A 24731-nucleotide genomic window follows, 5' to 3' on the forward strand; every position below is an offset into this window, starting at 1 on the left:
CCTGCTGTCCAATAAACCTTCTGTTTTACTGGCTGGATAAAAGTCACTGTGGGTCCCAGGAAGAGGGGTGCAGGGCCAGACTCCGTGACACTCATTACACTACATAGAGAGAGAAAGCCCCCCTCCCTATCCCCCAATTTTTGGGACAAAATCCCCAAACTGTTTAAAATAAACATTAAAATATTAAATGAATAAACCCCAAAGCTCAGAAGCTCTAAAAATACTCACATGGGAACTGAATTACAGCAGTTGTGGGAACATTTAGGGGGATATCCTGGGCTTTGCGCACAGACAAATTTCAACCATGATTCATTGTTTGGGGGTTGCATTTAGTAAGAGTTAGAAGTTCCCAGCTCTGCGCCCCTAGAAGTGTTGTGGGTGCTACTGGAAACCACCACTGTCAGTCTCCCAGGGGGAGTCGGTTGCTCAGAATGCATTCAGGGTGGGCGTGGGGCTCTCTGAAGCCCATGCTCTTCCTGCAGGAGGTTTCCCCACCTGATCTCTGCCTTGTGCAGCCACAGGAGAGACACAAGTTGCACCTAGGGAAGCAAGTTTCCTAGCTGTAATCACCACGATGCAGCTCCAAAGGGGGTAGCACTGATGGAGGCTGGCATGTGGACAGGACTCCGGTGCTGTTTTACCACTGAGGTCACACCCTATTCTGGAACCCTTCAGTGCCTCCCATCAGCTGGTTAGCGAGCACCATCAGCAGCATTACCGAAGGTCTCAGATACAGATCTCCCTACTGGCAGTCCCCCTCTCCTACAGTCATTAGTATTGAACTGAAGTCAGTGATTTATGTACAGATAAAAGGGTGTTTATAAAAACAGGCAGCCAGGTAAACACGAACACCTTGTTCAGGATTCATATCCTTGCAGCGGGGTTGATTTGGCACCAGCCACAAGCCAGATGGGGCGACACATGCTGCTAGCAGTGTTTCGTTCTCCAGAAGCTTCCCTGAGCCAATGGAGATCGCATGAGGCTGCAGAGCTCACCCTGCCTACAGGAACGGAGGTGACTTGTAGACACTGGGATTTGGTGGGTGCAGCCCTGCCTTCTGCGGATCCAGCTCCCCGCATGCTGGCTTGGAGTGACTGCCGTTCAGTTACTCAGCATTCCTGCTGCCTGCCCCGGATCTCCGGCAAAGGGAGGAGTGGGGACACGGCTCAGCACAGCAGGCGGGAAGGCTACATTCCCTTTCTACTCCAGTCTGAGGTTTCCCTTTGAGCTCCCTGATGCTGACAGTCCTTGCTGGCTACATTTGAACTTAACTGCTCGACATTCAAATGCCAAGTGCTTGAGAGTCAAAAGCAAAGCCTCCAACTGAGCCCAGCTCCGCACGGTAATTTCATTTGGTTTCCCTGCAGACACTGCACCTTTCTGCATCACCAGCATTTGTTCTCTCTGCACGGCGACTGCAAAGCTCCATTTGGTTCCCACTCAAATCAGAGCAATGACCTAGTTTGTCACTTAGGAAAATGGATGCAGCTCAGGGTAGAAGATCCTACAAGAGGCCTAGGAGGGTGAGGAAAAAATATGACTGGAGGAAGGCAGGGGAATGCAGCTAGCCGGCATTACGGTACACTCCCAGCAAGGGAGGGCAGAGAGGACAGCCCTCAAAAGGCAGGCGGGCGTCTCCCCAAGGAGCAGTAGGCACTGCAGGCGGCTGTCACTGCATTGCTAGCAGACAGGCAGGGGTTGCTGGTAAAAGGCTAAGAACGTGCCAAAGGTTATAATGTAAGCTGAAGACCTCTACGGTATGTCACACAGCCCCTGCCCCTCGGTTCTGCTACTCGCCTTCCCTCTGGGAAGTGGGGCTGGGCTGATGGTTGGGGCACCCGAAACCTGCCACCTGCACAGGGAATGTCTTTCTAGACAGCTTGAAGCCTCTCATTTCAGAGCTTCTGCCAGGTGAGCTTTGGGACCCTAGCTAGAAAGGCTCCACTGTGTGTGAACTGGTGGTTCCGGACCCACAGAGACATGCCAGAATGGAGATCCGTTGGCCCACTTCACTGCAAACCCCAAGCCTGCGGACTGGACCTGGGGCGAGACTGCTGCCTGGTCCCCATTCAGTGGGGTGTGCTCGAATTCACAGCACAGACAAGCCCCAACCTCGCCCGGCTGCACAAGGGTCAGTGCAGAATCCATCAGCCAGGTCTGGGAGCAGAGACAGTCCATGAGGTAGAGGAACAGGGACCCAGAGGCCAACCCAGGCTCGGAAAAGGGAGAAGCTCTGCATTAAAGGAGGGGGGTGCCAATGGAGCACTGGGGAAGAACCAGATGCGTGAACGGAGCTGGGCTGGGGGACAGCGTGGGTGGAAGGTGACAGCACAGGGACGACTACTGCAGTGAAGCGGTGTGTTCGGGCTCTGCTTTCTTTAAATAAATCAGTCTCAGGCCTCATGGGCTAGGCGAAGCCACTCTCCTGCTGCAAAAATATGCATTGTAAGACGATGAAAAATCCCAAACCTCAGTGGTGCCACGGGCTCCAGAGATCCTGGCCCATGTCGAAAGAGCAGCATCCAATGCCAGTCCGACGGGGCAAGTGCACAGAAGGGCGTGATCTGAGCCTTGTACACACACACACACTCCGCCCCAGCATCCAGGCCATCTCTGATCAGAATCCCAGGCAGGCAGTGGAGAGCCGGCCGGGCATACACATGCCTGGAGCGACAGAGGGTGCTGTGTAATGAGCTCACACTGACACAGCCACGCAGGGGAAGTCTGCACAGCTCCTGCACGAATTATATGCCTGGCAACCACCCCACGTCTATTTGCTCCCCAGGCTTCCTGAGGGATTTCTTTAAAAAGCGAATCTCAAGTTTTACAAAATGCAAACTGAGCCAAGCGCTCACATGGCCAGTGACAGCTTCTCCTCTCATCTCAGTTGTGGAAAGTTGTAATTTAAACTTTACAAACGCAGGTGGCTCTGGTAGTTCAGCAGCGACCCTCGGACAAGCTCTCCAGCCTACACAGATGAGTAACTGTGAGGCTGGCAGGATTCTGCTTTGTACTGGCACCACATCCTTCAGCCAAAGGGCTTAAAGTGCTTTACAAACACCCTCGCCCCATTTACAGATGGGGAAACACAGGCCACAAGGCAGCCTAGTGACACAAGAACCAGGAGTCACCCAGTGAAATTGATAGGCAGCAGGATTAAAACAAACAAAAGAAAGTATTTCTTCACACAACGCACAATCAATCTGTGGAACTTGTTGCCAGAGGATGTTGTGAAGGCCAAGACTATAACAGGGTGTCACGGAGTCTGGGGGAGTCCGGCCCTGCACCCCTCTTCCTGGACCCCACAGTGACTTTTAGCCAACCAGTAAAACAGAAGGTTTATTGGACAACAGGAACACAGGTTACAGCAGAGCTTGCAGGCACAGTCAGGACCCCTCCACTGGGTCCTTCTGGGGGTTCAGGGTGCTTGGATCCCAGCTAGGATACCCTGAATTCCGCCCCATAGCCCAAACCCAAACTGTCCTGCCTCTCCTCCTCCGGCCCACTCCAACGCCCGGCCGATACCTTTGTCCCGCTCCCTGCAATTAGGTGTCTGACCCCCTCCCCCTTGCCTGCGCTCAGGTACAGCGCTTAAAGATCCTGTCCCACACCTAAAGACATCACCTCTGCGTCTCTCACATTCCCCCACACCGTACAGCCCTCTACTCCATCACATCTCTCCCCCTCGGAACTGAACTGAGCGGGGGTCCCTCTTGCCCAGTGACCCTGGGGAAGTTCGAGGGACCCTCTCCGGGACCAACGACGTCCGCTATCAGGTTGCACTTCCCTTCAATGGACCATCCATGTTCATATAGCTCTGCAGGAGGCAGGCTCCACCTCAGGGGAGCCTTGGCGTTGGCTCCTTTCATCGTTGGTGCGCCAGTCAGGGAGAGTGTCGGTGTTACACGGTGAAGTGTCGCCCAAAGAGATATGGCTCTAGCTCTTAAGGGCCCACACCATGGCCAGCACTTCCTTCTCGATGGCCGCGTAGTTTTGCTCCCGGGCCGGTGGCAGCTTCTTGCTCACGTACATGGACTTGAAGGTGTCTCTTCCCCCTTTTCTCCTCCTTGCATAACCATAACCGCCCCAGTCCCTGTTCTGAGGCAATCTTATCTTCCCCACATCGCGCTGCAACATCTATAACAGGGTTGTCAGAAATCTGCTTCGCCAGAATGGGTGCAACTAACCAGATTCCTCCTTCACACAAGCGCCCGAGAAAGTCCTCCGTGGGCACCCTGCTCGGTTCCAGACCACCTATGTCTTGGGCTTCCTCGTCTTGCACAGCTCAGTGATGGGACGGCTACGGCCATTAATAATGGGAGCTACGAACCTTCGATAATACCCCGCCATACCCAATAAAGGCTGATCTTGCATTTTTGGATTTGGGCGGCAGAGCCGTACTTCTGATCACCCCACCTTGTGCTGTTGACCGGCCAGAATTTCAGGCGCAAGTCGTGTTCCCCACTCTTGTACACAGGCCCAGTAAGATACTTCAGCCATCCCCACCTGACACTATCTCAGGCCTTTACGGTTACCCGCCTTTGGATCGTCGTGTTCAAGTAGAGACTTCTGTTATAACCTTCTCCCAGCGGCCACGGCAAGGTGGTCCTCCCAGGGTCTACGGCTGGAGAGATGCAAGTGCTATCTCTCGCGATCCTACGCCCCAAAGGGCACCACACTGCTTGCCTCCCATCCGCCGCAGTAGCTGCATCGCCCGACTGCCACCAGGGGCAGCCGAACTGGAGAAGCGGCCGGCTGCTTCCCTTATCGAGTGCCAGATACGGTGCAGGCCGTCGAGTCAACTCGCATTAGACCCCAACAGGTTACAAGGTGAGCCGTAGTCAGCTCTATAGGCATCTGCATTCCGCGGGCAACTGCCGATAGACACGCAGGATCACAAACTCTCTCTGGTTTATTGGACAACAGGAACACAGGTTACAGCAGAGCTTGCAGGCACAGTCAGGACCCCTCCATCCAGTCCTTCTGGGCTTTCAGGGGGCTTGGATCCTAGCTAGGATACCCTGAATTCTGCCCTCACAGCCCCAAACCCAAACTGACCTGCCCCTCCTCCAGCCGGCTGGGTCCTTTGTCCCGCTCCCTGGGCATAGGTGCTGACCCCCTTCCCCCTGCCTCGCTCAGGTTACAGGCTTAAAGATCCTGTCCCTCACCTAAAGACATCCCCTGCTCTCCCATTCCCCACACCGACAGCCCCTACTCCATCACACAGGGTTCAAAAAAGAACGAGATAAGTTCACAGAGGACAGGCCCATCAATGGCTATTACCGAAGATATTCAAGGATGCAGCCCCAGGCTCTGGGTGTCCCTGAACCTCTGACAGAACAGAACAGGGATTCACCGAGTGATGGATCCCATGTCGCCTGCCAGATACTGGGACTGGGTGATCCATCACTTGGTGAATCCCTGTTCTGTTCATTCCCTCTGGGGCACCTGGCATTGGGCACTGTCAGTGGACAGGATACTGGGCTAGATAGAACTTTGGTCTGACCCAGAATGGCCGTTCTTATGGATCTGTTCAAGATTACACAGCAACTCAGTAACCACTGGAAAGACAATTCGGGAACACTGATGCCCAAGCCCTGCTCTCTGCTACACCGTTTCCACTCTTAACTAGGTCTGAAATAGAAAATAAAGATTTTAAGAATTTACCAAGGACCTGGGAACTGTTGATCGTAAATTTTCTGAGCTGAGCTTGTTCCGAGTGCAATATCGGAACTGACTCTGTTCCTGCCACACGTCCGGACAGGACACGAGCATCACAAAGCTCCTGAAGGGCTGGCCAATTGCCCCGAGTGCTCTCCTGCAGGTTTCTGCAGGGTCCTGTCTCATCAGCCCTCTTGTTCAGGGTGTGATTCAGGGCTCGTGGGTATGGGGGGGAATGGAGTCAGCGAGGAGGGATGGGCTGCTCAGGATGCTGCTGAACCCCATCTCGTCTGGCCCTGCAGGGGGGTGGAATGACGTACCCAGTACTCAGCAGACACTGAGGCACACGTGGGGGCTGTGGAAAGCAAATGGAAGAAGCAGCAGAAGTTGCATCAGCCCCTCCCTTGATGGGGCTGCCTATTGCCAAGCTGTACATGCTAGGTGTCCTGTTGGATCCCGCGGCGCCTGGGCTCTCAGGCAGCAGCAGGTACCGTGTGCTTCCTGGCACACGGCAAGAAGGTCGCAGCCTTCCCTTTCGGACGCAAATGTTGCCATGGTTACCAGGCTTTCCCCACTTGGAGGGAGACGGTACATTGCACTCTGCATGGAGCGATGCCTTCAAAGCCCCGGCAAGCGCAGTTAGTGCCCGGCGAGGTGGGCTGCTCACTGTGGGCAAGAAACGCTACTTCAGCCACCACCTCTGTGCCCTGACACTGGCACCAACTGCCTGCCGGTGGCTGAGTGAAGTGATGGCATTGACTATAAAACCCTAGAGCTTGGTCCTGGTTCTCTGTGATATGCTCCTCTTTGTGTGACCATGCAGCAGCAGCTGTCCTCTGCAGTGCTGAGTTACCAGCCGTCAGCTTGCAACGGGGAAGGGCTAGGAGCAGGGCATTCTTAGCAAGGGGCTCTGAGCTCACCACCTGCCTCCAGTCTGCCAGGAGACAGATCCTAGGTCCTTCAGGAAACACAGCAAGGCCTCTCCCCTCCCCCCCGCCTTCCTAGGGTGGAGAATGGGGTGAAGTGACCGAGCAGCTCACAGACTCTCAGGCACAGGGAATGGGGTGCACCCTTCTGGGAGGTGCCACCCATCAAGCTGACACTGCCACATGCAGACTGGCTGTATGGAACCCCCAGGACAGGGGAGGGCTTGTGGGGGGGGTCTTCCATTTTTTGCTGAGACTGCTGGGATGGGACAGGTCAGATCTCCCCATCCTTCAACAGATACTTCTGACAACAGAGCCTTTCCCTTGGCCTTCTGGCACGGCTCAGCTGCTCCTTTCACTCTGCTCCAGGGAGGCTTGTTTAATTGCATTCAATGCATTAGCCTAATGAAAGGCTCTAAACAGCACTAAGTGATTGCTCTGCAGCTTAACTCCGGTTTGCACTCATTTCTGCCTGAATTCTGCCCGGATACAGGCAGCCCTGCCTCACTGCTTTAAAACTGTCCAAGGGCATTGCTCAGCTATGTCATTCCCAGTGTACGCTACAAAACGTTGGGGTCAGGGGGCAATTTAACAAACTGCAAAGCCACCTTATCAGCCAGATCCATCACTGCCAGTCATGATGGGTTTGCAGGACCATCTGAACTACACTGAGTCCCTGGAACCATGGATTCAGATCTCAGCACGGATGGCTCAGCCCTTCACACTGCAGTGATCAGTTGCCTTTCAAGCAATTCATGTGTGGGTGTTTACGACACCATAAAACCCAACATTCCTGCCTCTCCTGCATGGACATTACAGATCTAAGAGCTGGGTTTTGCCCCAGGGGTGGCTGCATTTCAGGAGCAATCTGGTCCTTGCACATATCGTGTTTAAAGAGCTTCCCCAAGGTGCTATGTTAACGTGGGACGTTATGATGAGATTCTAATGATACTCAGCACTCACAGAACTTGTTTAATCCTTGGGGTGTTTTAAAGCCATCAGCCAATCAAACACACATGTACGCCAACAGACCCCTGGCTCCAGTGCCACTGCAAGGCGTTGCTATGATGGGACCCAGCTTACTATAATGGCTTGGAGTTTTTCCCTAGTGTGGGAAGCAAAGCAAATGGACTAAACCATAGTAACAATGGCTCCCACCGGTAGCACAGCTCAGGGCATCTCACACTGATCGCGCGGTCTTGTGGCTTTCTGTCGAAGTCAGTGGTGGTAGCTCCCTGAGCTGTACTTTGGATTAGTCCCTCAGCCCCTGTCTGCTAACAGAGGGCCAATTACATGCAGGAATTAGGGGGTGGGGGTGGGGGGAGAGAGAACAGCTGGAGCATGATTTGAGCCAGAGGAAAAATGGCCTTCTGAGATTATCCAAATGGAAGCTGGATTGCAGCTCACTGAATTATACGCTTGTTATGCTGCGGAATGAGCCAAGTGGTGCCCTCACTTGCCATGCTTTCAAAGCTGATGCAGTAGGTTTGCTCTTCAGTCACAATCTGTTCTGGTTGCTAGCCCTCCTTCCCTGCAATTATCAGGCTGATGCATGCCACACAGGTGTTCCCAGCAGTCTGTTTTCTCAACCCGATATGCATATAACAGGCCTTGTATTCCAGACCTGCATTCCCTGGTGTCTCTTCTGTAGTGAAGACAGGGAAGGGGCACCGTCCCTTACAAAATGATACAGCTGCTTAGGACCACAAGTAGCTGTCAGCTCTGAGTGTCTGTCTGCACTTCTGCCCTCCCTGTAGGACACAGTTTAAAACCCCCGCAGTGATGATTACAGTGGGAATGGTACAAGAAACTGAGATCTGAACTTGCAGTTTCCTGTCCGAATTTTCTAGTAGACTGGTATGAGACACACATGTCCTGAGAGGGAGCGGGGGCATTTCGGTACCCAGGAGAGTTCAATACTTCGGTCTCCCTCTCCCCTCACCTGAGCAGCTTCAAGAACAGTGTTAGCAAGACACCCAGTCCAGCCAGAGTGCAGCTGATATGCACCTGGTATTTTGGCGATAAAGGCCAGCTGTGTGACGCTCTCCACAGATCGGGTCAGACAAAACTGCGCAGTTGTTCTGCCTGGCTGTAGCTGGTTACCCTGGAGCGCTTCCTGGGTGATCATGTCCTTGCTGGTTTTCTCAGCCACTGGGCCCAGTGCTGGTCTAATGGCTTCTGTTGAGTACAAAGTTGGCGGCTTTTGCAAATAAAATAAGATGCAGTGAGTCTGCTGCATGGTAACATGAATGCTCATCAGTAAACAAGAAGAGAGAGCACTTAAACGGCAGACCGAGAATGGTGAGAAATGGACATTAGTGATTAACAACCTAATAAAGCCTTCACTAGACTTGTGGAAAGAACAAGACCCAGCAAAACCTATTTCAGCCAATTACTTAGATACTTTTAAGGACATTAACGAAGCAAACATAAGAAATAAAACTCCCCCAGGACATGCAAAGGGGAAGCGAATCTCTCTCGGGTCCCAGGAGAAGCCCCCGAGGTGGGGCGATCAGGAGAACTGCAGTGGGATAAGAGTCGTGGCAAGTCCATGTCCCCTTACACTGTGGGAGGGACACGGGTGCCAGAACAAAGGAGAGCCCACCAGGAGCAGAGACAGACACGCGCATGCTGCAAAATCCAAGCTTTCATTTCAGAAAATGTTTCTAGCCCTCGTGGTTGTGAAAGCCAGCGTCAAAATGTGGACTGAGCTGAACCTCTGCAGAGCGACCCTGCGAGTCTACAAGACACAGCCTGGAATGAGAGCTCAGGGCTGGAGTGACCCAGGCTCCAAATTAACCTGTGCACGTTGACTCTAAACTGTGCTTTAAATGTCAGCATTAAACATTTCACTGCTGATTGTCTGACTGGATGCAGAGGGGGAGCAATTTGGAGTTGCAGCAGGAAACAAAGGAAGGAGAGAGAGAAATGCAAAGAAAGGAGGATGGAGAAAGAAGAGAAACTAAAGGTTGAAATTGCAGCAGCCCTAACAAGGAGCTGACTTCCCGACTGAATGATGTTGAATGCACCAAAGTACTGAACAAACACCCAACGATTACTGGGAGTTCGGTTACTACAGAAAAGTCAGATTCTATCCTTGATGCCTGCGCAGCTCCCACCCACCATCCATGGGAGATGGCTGCAGATTGAAGGGAGTGTGTGGGCCTCGATATATACCCCAGCTCATGGACTCCACTTAAGAGGGGAATTTGCCCCCTCCCCCAAATGAGTCTGACATTCTGGCTTTTATGCAATCATCTGGTGCAGTAAATTGCACAGTAGGGGCCCCGCCCCACACTCATCAGTGTTCATGGCCTCTCACCACCGTGATGTTTCCACCTCCCGTGCAGCTCACCAGGGCTTGGAATTCTTTTGCTTTTCCTTGATGCTTTCACTGCTTCGGGGGAAGCTAAACTTTGACCAAAAGAACTCACACTGGCTTTCTGCTTCCTAATCGTCTCCCTCAAAATTCCCAGCACGTCAGAACTGATTTCATTAGCTGCCTGCTGCTGCAGATTGTATTTAAAGCACAGTGTACGAAGAAGAAAGAATTCAGCGTGACCTCCCTGATCTGCTGGTGGAGGAGCGCTACACTGTGCTGACAGCAAAAAGTGCCCTTCCTTTTTCAGACGAACCCAAGCACGGCATAGACGCCTCCCCCATCCAAGCCCCCCTCCCTCCCGCCTTTTTGGCATTGGATGATGTACAGAAAGTGAAGGGGAAGACAGAGCATGAAACATCACAGAATACGCTACTGAGCATGGGATTCTGAGCAGCAGAGCAACGCGTGGAAATTAGACGCTGCAGAGGCTGTAGATTAGTGCAAGCAAGGAGAGAGTGAAAGGCAGCAGGGCCTGGCTTCCTGAGCACTGGGTGCTGCTGAAAGGACAGCTGAGAGGGGGTGAGCCTCAGGCTCCAGGCGAAGCATCCCAAGAGGAGAGAGGGAGGGAGGATGGGAAGAACAGGGCTAGCGGTCAGGGCCTTTTCCAGACCAAGCCATGGGTTCATATCCTGAGAGCGCTGCTAGTGAAGAGGGCTTCACTAGGTCCCATGCCAGTCCAGCACAACCCAAGTCTCTGCTCTGACAGGCCCAGCGCAGGATACCAGAGCACTGGCACCTGGTGAGCGCCACTGCAGCACCTCCTCCCGCACAGCCCTCAATGCTTCTCCCAGCAGTGCTTCAAAAGAGCCTGAATATTTTATCCCAGAAAATAGGCCACCTCTTCCCTTCCTGAGGCTGTGAGCATCACCCTGCCCTCGGGAGGCCCCATTTCCACACTTACGCAATTCAGGCTGGACAGGAGGAAAAGAAATCAGACTAGAATACAGGGAAAAGCCCCTAACAATCAGCCCTCCTGACGAAAACCTTCCTGTTTAAAACTCTACCACAGAATAGCTGTTCAGGGCATTGTGAATTAAATTATCCTGGAAAATCTCTACCAACTGCAGCATATGTTCTAATGAGCCCAACAGCGGCTCAAATTAAGCTGCATTCAGCGTTTCTCTAATTAGCAGGTAGAGCCATTGCCAAGATCCCACTGCACATTTCCAAATACCAGAACTACCAAGGGCCGCCCACCGCACTTGCCAACGTGACCCCATCTTTTTCCCCACCTGCTCTCCCTTCTGCATGGACCAGGCAGCCGTGATCTGCAGACAGTCTTGGGAAAGTGAGCTTGGCCCTTCCCTGAGTACAGAGCAGCCCAAGGCTGCCGCCACAACGGACGCTGCTGCTGCGTTACCAGCCTAGCCAGACTGACAAGCCTGGACATTAACACTCCAGCTGACACTGCTCAGGGCAACATGCTTGCGGGAATCACCTGAACGCCACACCGCAGCAATGAAAAAGGGCCATCAGGTGTGCGGCTTACCTGCTCCTCCGAGAGCTGAGATATGTGATTCACTGCAGCGTAAGACTCGATCTTTGGGTTGAAGTGGTTGACGATGGCTCTGAAAGAGAAGGAGGAAGGCTATTAGGAATAGATTCCAGGGGAGGGGATTCTCTCTGGCAATACGAGCCAGTGCATGGGGGGGGCGGGGGAGGGGTCTTCAAAAGGCCCTCTCCCCTCACATGCGTACCCCCCCGAGCCCCACACACTGCTCAGCCTCCTCTGCCCGGCTGCGACGTGCTGCCAGGCCCTGGTGACTCTGTCAAACACGGCACCTGCCCTAAGCGCGGGTGCTTGGACCCACGTGTTGTGCCTGGGGCTGCACTCCCAGCTGCCTGGGCAGGGAGTCATCGCCGCACCAGGGCAGGCTGCAATTCACTCTGCACCTAGTGGGCAGAAAACCAAGGTGGGGATCACAACCATGCCCTGCTCGGACAGATCCCTCCCCCCAGCCAATGAGGCACTTTTCAAGCCTGGTATCACATGACATCTCGTTCCACGTGACTCCACTGTCTGCATTGATGCTGTTCCCACTTACCTCTGCGCACTGGTCATTCCAGCCACAACCCTGCACTCCCTCCCACCCAAAGGCTTCAGACGGACTGGGCCCTCCCTTCGGAGCAACGTGTCAGAGCCCAGCAGAGCAGCTGCGCGGCTCGTCTCTCGTCTCATTCACTTCACCAGCAGAAGGTCCCAACCCCAGGCTCCGGGTGGGCAGCAGGGGTAGGGGCTGGGGAATCCTCAATGCAATCTAAAACTGATCACAGCAGCCACGGCTGGAGATTTCCTCTTGACCTCCCATCAGGCTCTCCAAGGTGCCGCTGGCAGGACAAACGCTAAACCGAGTCTCTACCGTGAAACAGCCGGGATGGCACCAGTGGCAACTGACACTTGGCCAACGCCCTGTGCCAGGCGGAGCTCAGGAACGCAACGGCCTTCGCTGCGGCTCAGAACTAAGGTGCACTGTGATACTGGCCTGGAGGAAGCTTGCCCAGCCCTGTTATGCTGTGCCAGTAAACAGGGCTTTCTGTCTCATGCAAATTGCAGTAGTTGGGGTTGGACTAGATACCTCTTGATGATCCTTCCAACCCAGATATTCTATGACTCTATGAAATCAGCATGAAAATCCACTCAGTCTCCCACCTGCACGGTCTAATGGGGTCTCCTCCTTCTGGTCCTCCTGCAGGCCCCAGAAGTCCTGTTCGCTGCTAAGAGGTGGCGACTGGGCTCAGGGACTGCTGAGATTGCAAGGTGCCAAGCAGAGGCAGTGGGGAGAGAGGTTGCCTGGGAGCATCTTCAAGTGCTCACATGGCAGACAAACAAACAACAGAGGCAGGAAAACCTGAAAGCAGGATTGACTCTGCCATCTCCTTACTCCTGTAACATTCCCAGTGACCCTATGCCAACTGGTGCGAGGTCTCCAGCTCACACACAGGAGGCAATCAATGTGGAGACAGAGCCCACCGCTCTGATATGCAGAGACCCTGCCACCACTCTCATGACACCGGATAATGCAAGCGTGGAAGGTTGCCAGCCAGGCAGCTGATCGCCCCTCCAGGAAGGAAGGGAGTCCGGAGGCTGGTGGTGAAGGGCCCTATCTTTTCCCATTTCACCTGCATGACAGAAGCATCAGTGAGTGATAACCTCACTCTCCGGTAGCCAGGGCTCCTAACAGCTGTGGCTTTTAAGCTGTCTGTTTCATGCCTGGCTGGAGTAACGTTTACACCCCTAACGGCTACCCTACAGGAACAGAAGAAAAGACGCACAACTCCCCCCACAAGGGTTAGCAGCTCAGTGGGACTCGGTGCACTCAGGTGCTCCAGCATTTGTTAAGGAACAGACTGAGCAGTCACTTGTACCCACTGCTGTGAAGCACTTCACAATGAACCGTTGCTTGATCCCTGCTCAGCTCCGAGCTCGTGCAGAGGTACCTGCAATCACAGCCGCCATTCGCCCTGGGGAACTGGCTTCGGTTTGAATCCGGGTTTGGAAAGCCTTTAATTAAAGCACACACCCTCCGGGCCAGAGGAGACGCTGGGGAGCATGGGCACGTTCAGCTGTTTCGTTTCTTTAATGAAACTCCTTGCGCTGTCCCACTTCCGTGACAAAACCGTTCCCAGCATGCTCTGTTGCAGTGCTGCCTTCCTCAGGACAGAGGAGTGAGACCAGTGCAGGCTGAAATCCTGGCCCTGCCTCTCCGGGTTCTTCTCTAGGTCCCCAGCACCACACCTGCGGACACAGCACAGCTCCTGGGAATCCCTGCCCAGCCCGGGCTGCTCCATGGGAACAGACCCACTCTGCAGCCGCTACTCTGCGCAGCACATGGGAGCTGGGCTCCATGATGTGCAGACACCCCCTGCCTGGGACCCCCAATCCCTGCTTCACCACCATCCTAATACCAGGGCTACTGCAAGCCTCTCAGAAAGCCCTGCTACGCAGAATTCCTTTCTCCATCCAAGGAGAGGTAACTCGGAAACCTCTCTGTGTTTCACCCCTCAAAACTTCTGCCGTATAGACGTGAAACTAGGAGCCATCAGCTGCCCTGGGATGCACCTCAGAGCTGCCGTACGTGTCATTACCAGCTGGAATTTCACTTGGCAAAGCAGCCAGTCCACAGGCTGCCGCAGCCAAGCACCATAGGGAGAAGAGCAGCTCTTTGCACAAGCTCCCCTCATGTGCACAATTCCACTCTCTTGGTTTGAGTTGCCCCCATACAGCTCCCTGCTTTGGGGGCTGGGATAATTTCTCCCGGTGGTAGCACTGATCACAGGGGTATCGGTCAGGACCCAGTACTTTGAGGTGCCCAGAGCTATTTTGAAAGATCTCAGAGAGAGAAAGCTGCACCCGGTATTCGTGAGGAGTTGGCGAGCTCCTCGGCACATCTGAACAGTGAGGAAACCGTGAAGCTCTGACTGCAAGAGGGAACGTTTCGATCCCCAGTCCAGCTTCTGACGCTGTGCACACTTACCTATTCCCACACTGCACGCACCCGGGGAGGGTGGCAGGGGGTTGTTGCTATTTATCAGGCAGACTTCAGAGCAACCCAAGGATGCCGTTCTCCAGGGTCTGTAGCACTCAACCACTCCATGGAGGAGATGCCTCTTCTCCGCCAGCACCACATGCCCTGCCTGATCTACAGCGCAGTGGCCGCTGCCTCCAGCTGGCGAGAGCAGAGGGTGAAATGAGGGCCCAGCCATGCAAGACTGGATCCCAGCTGACCTTGCCTTTGGGGTAAGGCCGAATGCAGCGAGGGAACACCCGGAAGAGAGAGGTGAAGAGGGGCTCAGAATAAGCAGCACTGATCTCTTCCTCCTACCTAGGAGGGCCCTTGCCCACTGACTAGTCAAGTCCATTATCACAGCTACCTCGGATCTCAGACCTGCTCTGTGCAGAATTTCGAGCAGAGAAAGGCACTTGGGGATCACGCGAGCACCCAGAACCCAACAGACAAGTTCATGTTTCCTTCCGAAAGCAGGATCAGCAGATGGACACCATCTGTGCTGCAGAGCTTATTGACTGAAAGCCAGGGTGGGGAAGCACGCAGGGGCTAAGGATAAACTTTTCAGAAGTGACTTCGGAGCCTAAGTCTCATTGAAAGCCAGTGGAACTTAGCCTCTTGAATCACTTGACGCTTCCGGAAACGTTAGCCAAAATCCTTCACGTCTCAGTGCCTCATCACTGGAGAACGCTTTTTCTGCTGTGTCCGGCCTGGGCCCATGGGGAGAACATAGCCAGAGGCAATGAGTGCTGCATCAGGAAGAAACGTATAGTGAAATGCCGCACGCAGCCTCCTAGCAGGGGCAGATGGCTAAATGCCATCGCAGGGTTGTCATCAAGGGATGTGAGACCCAGCTGTGTTCCCTGACCACTATGCTGGCGCAACAACCAGGGGGTCTGGGTGCAAAATGGAGCGAAGAGAGGCAGGTAAAAGGGGCAGTGATGCTGAAATGTGGCCAGGAATTTCATTGCTGATTGCTGACACAGGGGCTCTCCCTGCTCAGAAATTGAAGCGTTTCCGAGGGGCTGGCAGGGGGCCACGGGAAGGAGCAGGAGGCCTGTTAGCAAGTCAGCAATACTGGCCTCCGTTCAGCCCATTTGTCAAGCCCTTGTTGTTCCCAGTCCAAGGCATGTCAAATACCAGGTGCTGGGTACAGAGCGGTAATCTGCAGCCAGAGCTGTTCCACGCACAAAAGCAGCATCACCAGCTCATCTTTCTCTTACCCCATTGCAGCGCCCATCGGCCAGGGTCCCAATCTACTCAGCATTCAGAGACTGTGAAATGCTCCTAGCATCACCCCCAACTGGCTGGCGTTAACCCCTTCACGGCTGTACAGGTGTGATCTATGCCCACAAAAGTTCTGTCGACTCAACTGAACATTGGTGAGTCTTGTGCAGCACTGGTGGCACCTCTGGCCACACTGTGCACAGCATGACGCTTAGCATCAAAACCAGAACATCAACCAAGCGTTATTTCTATTTGCATAGCCACAGCCCCCAGGAGTCCCTGCCGGGGACCAGGCCCCCGGGCACCCTATCAGATGCGGTACAAACACAGAGCAAAAAGATGGTCCCTCCCCCAAGCCTAAGTAACTCAACACCATCCTCATTTCTCTTTGACCTTTAATTAAGGTTTAGTTTTTAAACAAACGCCTATGGGGCTGTGAAGGAGTTAGGGGAGTCAGGGCCCTGCACCTTGGACTCTTAGCCAGCCAGTAAAACAGAAGGTTTATTTGGACGACAGGAACAGAGTTCAAGACAGGTCTTGCAGGTACAGACAACAAGCCCCCCTCCGTCACGTCTGTCTGGCTCCCCTCCATTTCCCCAGCCAGCTCCAAAGTGAAACTCTCAAGCCCCTCCTCTGCCTTTGTCCCTTTCCCAGGCCAGGAAGTCACCTGATCTCTTTGTTCTCCGACACCTTCAGTTGGCATTTTTGCAGAGGAGAGGTCCAGGCCATTAGTTGCCAGGAGACAGAGTGTTGGCCATTCTCTGTGCAGACAGTATCACAGGGGCCCTCTTGGGCTCTGCAACAATCACACACCCTGATCCCTCCACCTACATACCTAAGAAATGCATAGGGGAAACTGAGGCACTCACACAGTATTCAGAGAAAACATTAAGAGCACTCCCACTTCGTCACAAGGGCATTTCTAAAAAGCAGGCAAGATTAAATACAAGCAAACCATCTGGAACGGCAGAGTAACTTCTCCCTATTTTGCTTTAATCACAGGCAGCTACTTTTGCGCAGGCTGTTGGATTTCTTCAGCTCCCTCAATTTAATGAGCCCACAATTAACCAAGTCCACGACTTGACAGCGCATCTCCTAGCCACCCAAATAAACGGCAAGGGAGAAGACAAGACAAAGGGCTATTTTAATCAAAAGAGAGCTCATATTTCAGCTCATTGGAAACATCTGACTCAGCACTGTTGTCTTTTCGTAGAAGAAACAAGCGCGCTACACCGGTTCAGTTCTACCACACCGAGACTTACTGATTGTGAAGGCAGGCTACGTGTTAGGTGGAGACACACGTCCTATTTATTTATTGAGATGGGGACAGAAGCGCAGGTGTGGGGGGAGTTGAGCTTTGGCAGCTTTCCAGCTTTCCTCATTTGATCCAGCTCTTTCCGCGACAGGGAGCATGCAGAGCAGTGGGGATTTCTCCCCTGATCCACGGCTCTCGCCAATGCACATTTCTACCTCCTCACTTGTGGGATATGAAACTATTGGCTACACCAGCCTTGTTCGAAGGATGAGCTAATTTTCTTTCCCATGGTTCATTGCCAGAGATTGAAGCCAAGTGAAATGCCAAAGTCCCACCCTTCACCTAAGTCACTTCCTCTAGGCTTCTTGTCTAAGGCCTATCTGAGAGGTGAGAAGATGAACTATTCTAGCAGAGTCACAGCAGTTAGTCCAGGTGTCCTGGACCACGCATGGCAGCTGGGAAGGATTCTAGCCACAGCAGGATTTCCACAAGGCCTGTCAGCAAGGCTCAGCCGCGTGCCCTCCACGGCCTAGGAATCACAGACTCTGGTTCTCTGTGCACAGTGAGCTTCCCTTTGGGCCGTTAGAATTTTTCATTAGGCTTAGTGAATGGCTTTACTAAATTAAGCAACAAGCGATGAAAACATTGTCAGAGGCTTCTTAAATGCCAAATGTTATCATGAGTATTATTAATGCATGGGAAGAAGAATTTCAGATCTAGCATAGGAGACTAATCGGGCTAACATGCCCTCTCCCTGGCCAATGCACTGCTCGTTTACTTCATTTTCCTGCCCGAGATTCGTTGTTCTGACGAGATCCTGCCTCAACGACGTAACGTCCAGGGGATCACCATGTTAAAAGCCTTTCTTAAGAAAGGAAAGACTCCCTCCACACCTTGCTTCTAAAAGCAATAATTAAAGCCGAGAGAGATTTCGGCAGGTCAACGCTCCTTCGATGGGTGCTGCCTGATCAGTGCCGTACACCAAGAGCCGTCCTCAGAGTCTCGAGATTGTCTTCTGGTTCCTGGCTGTTCGGCAGCAAAACACGAAGCTCAGCAGGTCCCGGCTGCCCAAACTGCTGACTGACATGCCCTTTGGGGGAGGGCTCAAAGGGTCAGATGCAGTGAGCTTTGATACAAGCACAGGTCACATACCTGATGTCATCTCTTCCCCCTGTAAGCCCAACCAGCAGCCTCTCTAAAGGTCAGGGGCATGCTCCTCTCCCTTACTATGTGCGTTCAAATCACCTAGCACAACCAACCAGCACCGAAGTGTCCCTTCCAGATCCTAGCTAGCCTCTCACCCAGGACCCAGCCACTCCCTTCCCAGAATAGTTCCCACACTGGCCTCTCCAGTAACTGGACACCTGGCTGGACAAATCTTACAAATGTGCCAGCAGGCAAAAATACAGGGTATTTACCAGATAGGCCTGGATTCTCTCAGCATCTTAAGCACCCTGCGTCCAGCCAGTTTTGTCCCCTTTGGTGCAAACAGCAGGATGCCCCCAGCACCAACAGCCATGTATTTTACAGCAGTGAAATCACTGGATGTAATCTTTTGGTAACGGCTATTTTCTTAACCCTCTAGTTCTTGAAGCAACCAGCAGGTAAGGAGCAAATGACAGGGCAGGGATAGTCCACTTGTCCAGTGACGTATGGTGACTGCCCGCAGAAAGTCAGTGCTTGCCAGCAGATACCATACACAGGTGTCGAATGCCACATCTCCCTCTCTGCTGACAACAGTTAATAACTGAGGGCAAATATTGATTTATTCATAGCGACCACTGAAATTGGATCATCATCCACCAGCTGCCTCACAATTCACATGACAGGTTTAGATTCCAACTTTCGAGACTCAAAACACTGGAAAACCTGCCATGCCTGTGAAAGCTGAAACATTTTAATTACTCGTTATCCCCATTAGTAGCCTAATTAGTCATTTTAGAACAGGACATTTACCTTTAAGAAAAACAGAACACCTAGTTCATTGGAGGCTTCTTTTACTGCTGAATATCATATGGCTCACAGGCACCGGCTTCCAAATGCGCCAAGCAACGAGTGAAATTTAAGAAGTTTATACTCCATCCCACCAGGACCATGTAAAGCTCCCTGGGAGAGGCAATCAAAGAGGCTGTTGGGCTAATTAAGCAGCCGAACATGTACCATAAACTCTGTGTCACTTAAAGTGAATGCAGATGACTCTTACTGTGCTGTTCCATCAGGGTTCGGCCCCCAGGCATTGTGTGGAGTCCCCAGATGGTGCCAGTGAGAGAAAAGACCCTTTCTTTAGGTCATAGAAAGGAGATTTCTTCCACTGTCTCCAGCAGTGAAACTGGCTGCCATGGAGCCCCTCCGAACTGCACCCGTGACACGACCCAAGAGAAGGTGCTGTCCTTTTCAGGACTGGGTGAATGAATGGTCAGAACAACATGAGCAAACCATAAACGGCTAACACATTGAAGGATTTTTGAAGAGGCTTGGACTCACTCAGTGGCTGAGCAACAATCAGCCGCAGTCGAGGGAAGAGAAACGCAGCCCCACAATGATATTTTACCAAGTTGATAATTACACTCATGGTGTTGGTTACGGCTGTGTCAGCGCAGCCGTGTAAATCTCAAACCCATCCTAACCTCCCAGACGCTACCTGCTACTCCGCAAACTGGAACCGGTTATTTACAGTGCCATTCCCTGCAGAGACAAGCTGATGCAAGCCTGGCAGTGGTTTCTCATCAGACGAGTGCAAATGGAAATTCGCCTGCCGGTGCTCAGCACCTGCAGAGACTGTTTAATGGAACCCATTTGGGTGATACTTCTGCTGCTCAAAGGCCACAACCTGGGGAGCAGAATGTGGAATCAAACGCCAAACCTGGGGCATAAACAAAGCGTCACTGATCAATGCAAACTTGCAGGTCATTTCTAAGGGGGGGCGGGAGGGACAATCTTCCACAGAGATGCTTTGCCAGGGAAAGTCACACAGCTACATCCTGTCAGAAAGCCTGAGGATTTGCAAGCGCTCTGATCTCCATCTCGCCATGAACACGTCTCTTTCGCTCTCGGGGTGGAGGACTCGGAAGGGTTCACCCTAGTTCACTGCATGGGTATTCCCTGAACCCCCTCAGGCCTTCTTCATGCCATTTACACCCTTTTGCCAGAAAGATACCCTCTGTCTGCCCCATGCCCACATCTCCCTTACCTGCCCTGTGTTGTTCTAGGGCACTCAGCACCATGGCATTGTCGGGAATGATCTTTGGGCACCTCGGCCAGCAGCTCTGCTCCAATTTCTACCAGAAACTAAGATGTTCAGCTGGACTGGGCAAGACAGAGAAAAAAGCTGGCACATGTTGGGAGGAGACTTTTACATGCTGCATTTGGGACTGGAAACAATTCCTGTCTCAACCGGCCCTCATCCCCATGGTATCAGAGCAGCTTCCCAGAGTGCCCTATACAACATGACTAGCACGTCTCACGCAGGTTGCGCTCTCTAGCCAAAAGGCAAAAGAGGTGATGGTTTGTGTTCTGGTTTTTCATTTATATCTGTATTTACTTTCCATCTGCTGTGCTTGCATGTGGACATTACTGAAGGAGGCTTAAAGGAGCACATCTTCCACTGGAATGGAAAGCGGTGAGGTACAGAGACTATTCTAAGTTATTTGCTGACTTTTTCTGCCATGCAAGTCGCTGGAGAAAGGGCTTGGTGTTAAAATTACTATGACAGTGACATGCGGCACCACAAAAGGACCTGCTGGAAAATAAGCCCCCTATGACCTTATTTTACCCGTCTGCTGGTTTCAGAGTCACAAAATGTCGATAAAAAAATGGAACAAAATAAAGCAGACATTGCAGATGGTTCCTAAGCATCATTACACACGACATGAAGCAAGTGGCAGTGAAGACTGGCACACAACAACAAACCTCAGACTTCTCCACAGGAATGCAGAGCAGGAGGTTTGCTTTTGACCTCTCAACGAGATGCATCCATGTTTTTACCATGGAGCTGGAATTACCGCAGAGCTGCAATGTCCAGAGAGGAACATCAGATCTTCAGGGTCAACAGCATGAAATGGATTATGTAAAGGTCCAAGCTGCTACAGACGGCTACACACTTAAGCCAGGAGCATCTGGTGGTATGGGTCCCATTTTGGGATGCCCAAAAGGAAACAGTTTGGATCTCACTTCTGGAAATGTTGAACACCCACAACTCCAACTGCAGCCAAGACAACTTGCAGGCACTCAGCACCCTGAACTCAAGCCCAAAGCATCTGACACTGGACATCCAAAAACCCAGGCCACCTTTGAACATTTTAGCCTTCGTCAATAAAATGAACATTCAGGAAAAACACAAGGAAAACTGATGGAAAAAAGGCCAGGCAAAAGGTTTCCTCCATGTTTGATAATTAACAAACGCTAAAAATAGAGGCCAGACCCTCAGCTGACAGAAATTCTGGGATTTGGCCCAAAATTCATTGTCATTTTAATAATAAACTTGCATTAACAAAACTACAGTGCCAGCTTGTTTTGAGGGATTTGTTTCTTCTCTATCCCTTTCAACACCCCCTGGAGAATGTTGAAATGTCCCTTTCAGACCCATTTTTGCCCTTGAATTTGGCCTGTAAATTGATTTCCCCCGTGGTTCTGAGGGAGCTGGAATTAACATGGCACTTTGCTTATTTTCTTGTTTGTGAACCAGCATCACTGACGTCTGCCCAGCAAAGGAAAATATTTTAAACAATGTTATTACTGCACACCCAGCAGGCGGAGCTGCTCACTAGGAGAGGTAGGTTTGTGGGGGGAGTGGAATGAAATGGGGACGTCATAAAGTTTTCACCCTTTCAGGTCACTACTAAAGCCAAAAATTGCCAATAGTTGCTCCCCAATGGTATGGGCCATGCCATAATTCCCCCTATACTTGGAAAATACAAAAACTGTGGGATTTCCACGCCACTGTTGGCAATCTGCGCACACACTGACATTATATAAGAGTGCACGTGTATTACATATATGTACAGCTACACGCTTTCCTAGATCATTTAACACTGGTTCTGAACTGCTACACTAGGTACTAAAGCACTGCAAAGATCCTGCTCGGAAAACATTAGTCTAACTTGCGATGGGAATGCTGTAAATGCAGCACAGAACGATCACACTGCCCCCGGCTTGGCTGCTAAAAATGCACTCTCCCCTCATATGGGCTTCATTTTCCTATGCCAACATTTTCCACATGCTTTCAAAAACTGTATTAGCCATCTTCTCTCCTGTGCTTTGGAATGGACGATTGAGTCACTGGACTTTGGGATGGCAACATTAGCCGCCTCCTGGGGTAAAACCAGTCTGAGTCATTACAGAACAGATTATTATTTTAAATACTAGGCCAGATTTTCCAAGACTTCCCCAATATCATGGGAAGTGATTGCTGTCTAACAGCCAACACGCGCTAGCTGATCAGCATATAAGCACCGACATGGACCAGGATATCTGATGCTAATGACCAGTGACATGTATCAGTTTGACTGAGCCAAGGCTGGGCAATGTCTCTATGATACTGAAGAAAAGAAAATGATGTAACCCACTTGGGAAAAACAAACTGAACATTTCATCTGGGGACGATCGAAATTTGACTCATATACACTCGGGATGCTCTCCAGGGACAGGATTTAAAACTAGAACGGGGCAGGACAAATTCCATTTTGCAAAGAGTTTTCAGATTTCAAATGTAGCTTTGTTTCTTATCGAAACCCCCAATTTTTGAAATTCTCCACAGAGACATTTCTGAAAAGATTTCCACTGAAGAGCGCTCAAGGCATTTCGTTTCGACAACAGAAAAATGTTTATATTGTGTTACATTATAAAAATGAAAACGAAACATTTCTAAACAAAACGTTATTTCCAAAGAAAGAAAAGAAAAGAAAAGAAGCATATTACTCTGACAGTGTCGAAACGGGATATTTTAACATCGTCCAAACTTTTACCCTCCATTTTTTCTCCACAACAAAAAGTCAGCAAACCAGGCAGGATTTTCCGAAGCGTTTCCATGTTTTACAGAACATGGCGAGCAAAGGTTTCCCGACCAGCTCCATTTAGAACAATAAACTCACTTGCTATTGGACAAGGTTTCACATCACACGACCCAGGTGCACACAGCAGAGCTGGCTACACAATCCCCACTGCAAATCAATCCAATTCTCCTACTTCAGGGATGGTCTGAAGAGCAGCCCCCATCTCCCTGGTTACCACCACTGGTACTAGTCAACCGAATCAAGTGACAGGATCCTCGGAGGCAGCTTCTCTGCATGAAAAAGTGAGGGTGTCTGACAGTCATTCCACAGAGGAGCTTCCTGAAAGTTGAGCACGGCCGCAGGCTCCTGGCAAGTTGCCCGAGTTGTCCACAGTTGGGCAAAGCTGTGGTAGGTTGTCATGCACACGGCTCAGAATATTTGCAGGGCTGCTATAGAAAGCCAGCTGCATTGCAACTGACCTTCACTCTCCAGAACTCTCTGTAAAGAGCCTGAAAAATTAATATTCACCCAGCTTCCGAGGCTTCATCCTGCATAACGAGCGACATGGAAAGGCACCAGAGAGACAAGGACCCTGTCTCTTCCCGACCCAAGCAACACGGCAGAGAGCTAGGTAAAGAGAGAACAGTCAGCCTCCGGGATAGCCGGAAAATGTCAACAACCCTCGACAACTTCCTGAGTTAAAACGCTTCTTCCATTCATTAACACACACAAAGGAGAGAGGGGCAGCATGAAAAAGAATAAAGACGCATGTACTTCTCTTTCTCAAGGTTATAGAATAGGGAGCAGTAATCAGCGATCCAAATGAGGCGGTTGTTTAAAGTTGTCCTCAAACAAAACCTTAAACCCAGAAGACTCTGTAGGAGCTGCTGTGTTGAAGCGCTAATTGCATTCCTTGTCTCCTTTTAAAGAAAAACATGTTAACACACTATCAATAATTCACTTTTAAGTGGCTGTAGTTGCCTCATAAAGAGCCAGTTCAGATAATTAAACATTTTTGGATTAGGTTCTGGTTACTCTAGAGGGAATTGGGACTCAGCAAAGTCTACTCTGCTGAGGCACAGTCCTGCTTAGTTTAATCACCTCACACCAAAAAACCCCTAAATCTGAATGCGGAAGCCTTTTGCTGCAGCACTTTTGTTTATGAGCTAGTAAAACAAGGTCACGACAGTTTTATGCAGCCAGCTTGTCATAGTTTATTTGTTGTTTGTGGGCATCAAAGATTCAGCTCCTGCTCCTCTGGGCGTCCTGGTGCTCACAAGGTGCGTCTCTCCGAATAACTGCTTCTCAGCCTGTTTTCAGAGCTCGTGAAAGAAAGGGGAGGGACGCCACCTGCAAGTGCCAGGCATGCTGTGGGCAGGTGCTAGGAGAGCTCTTCCAAATGCAGTTTGTCCTGAGCCATGGTGGGCCCAAGCCTGGCCTTGGAGCATGCCAGGCGATGCCCGACTGTGCAAGAGACCCCACTAAATCATTGCTCACATGGCATACGTGAGGACTTAGACCCAGCTCTCCAGAGGAGAACAGCTTTGGCATTATCCCATTGTGACACTAAACTCCCCTACTACTTCACATGTCAACTCTGTTTTCATTCTGTGCTGCCAAATGAACCATCAGAGACCTGGCCCCAGAACTCAAGTCCAAATATGACTTTCCCTCCACTGCCCGGCTGGCAGACTTCACACGTCGGCCAAGCTGACAAGTGGGATTTTAAATGTCATTAACAAAGAAAACATCCTGACGTCCTGCACGGAGGGCAGCCACGGCTCA

General features: G+C 51.5%; 1 protein-coding gene across 2 annotated transcripts in view; it reads right to left on the reverse strand.

The window, feature by feature from the left end:
* The window catches only part of ARMH3 (armadillo like helical domain containing 3), a 186391-nt gene that overhangs the window by 28124 nt on the left and 133536 nt on the right, over window positions 1-24731 (reverse strand). For both annotated transcript variants that reach the window (XM_075072788.1, XM_075072787.1), the window contains exon 24: window positions 11459-11537. In XM_075072788.1, coding sequence (XP_074928889.1) covers window positions 11459-11537 — 79 coding nt within the window. The remainder of the gene's footprint in view (window positions 1-11458; window positions 11538-24731) is intronic.

Source organism: Chelonoidis abingdonii, chromosome 16 (assembly GCF_003597395.2).
Source record: "Chelonoidis abingdonii isolate Lonesome George chromosome 16, CheloAbing_2.0, whole genome shotgun sequence".
Classification (NCBI taxonomy): Eukaryota; Metazoa; Chordata; order Testudines; family Testudinidae; genus Chelonoidis; species Chelonoidis abingdonii.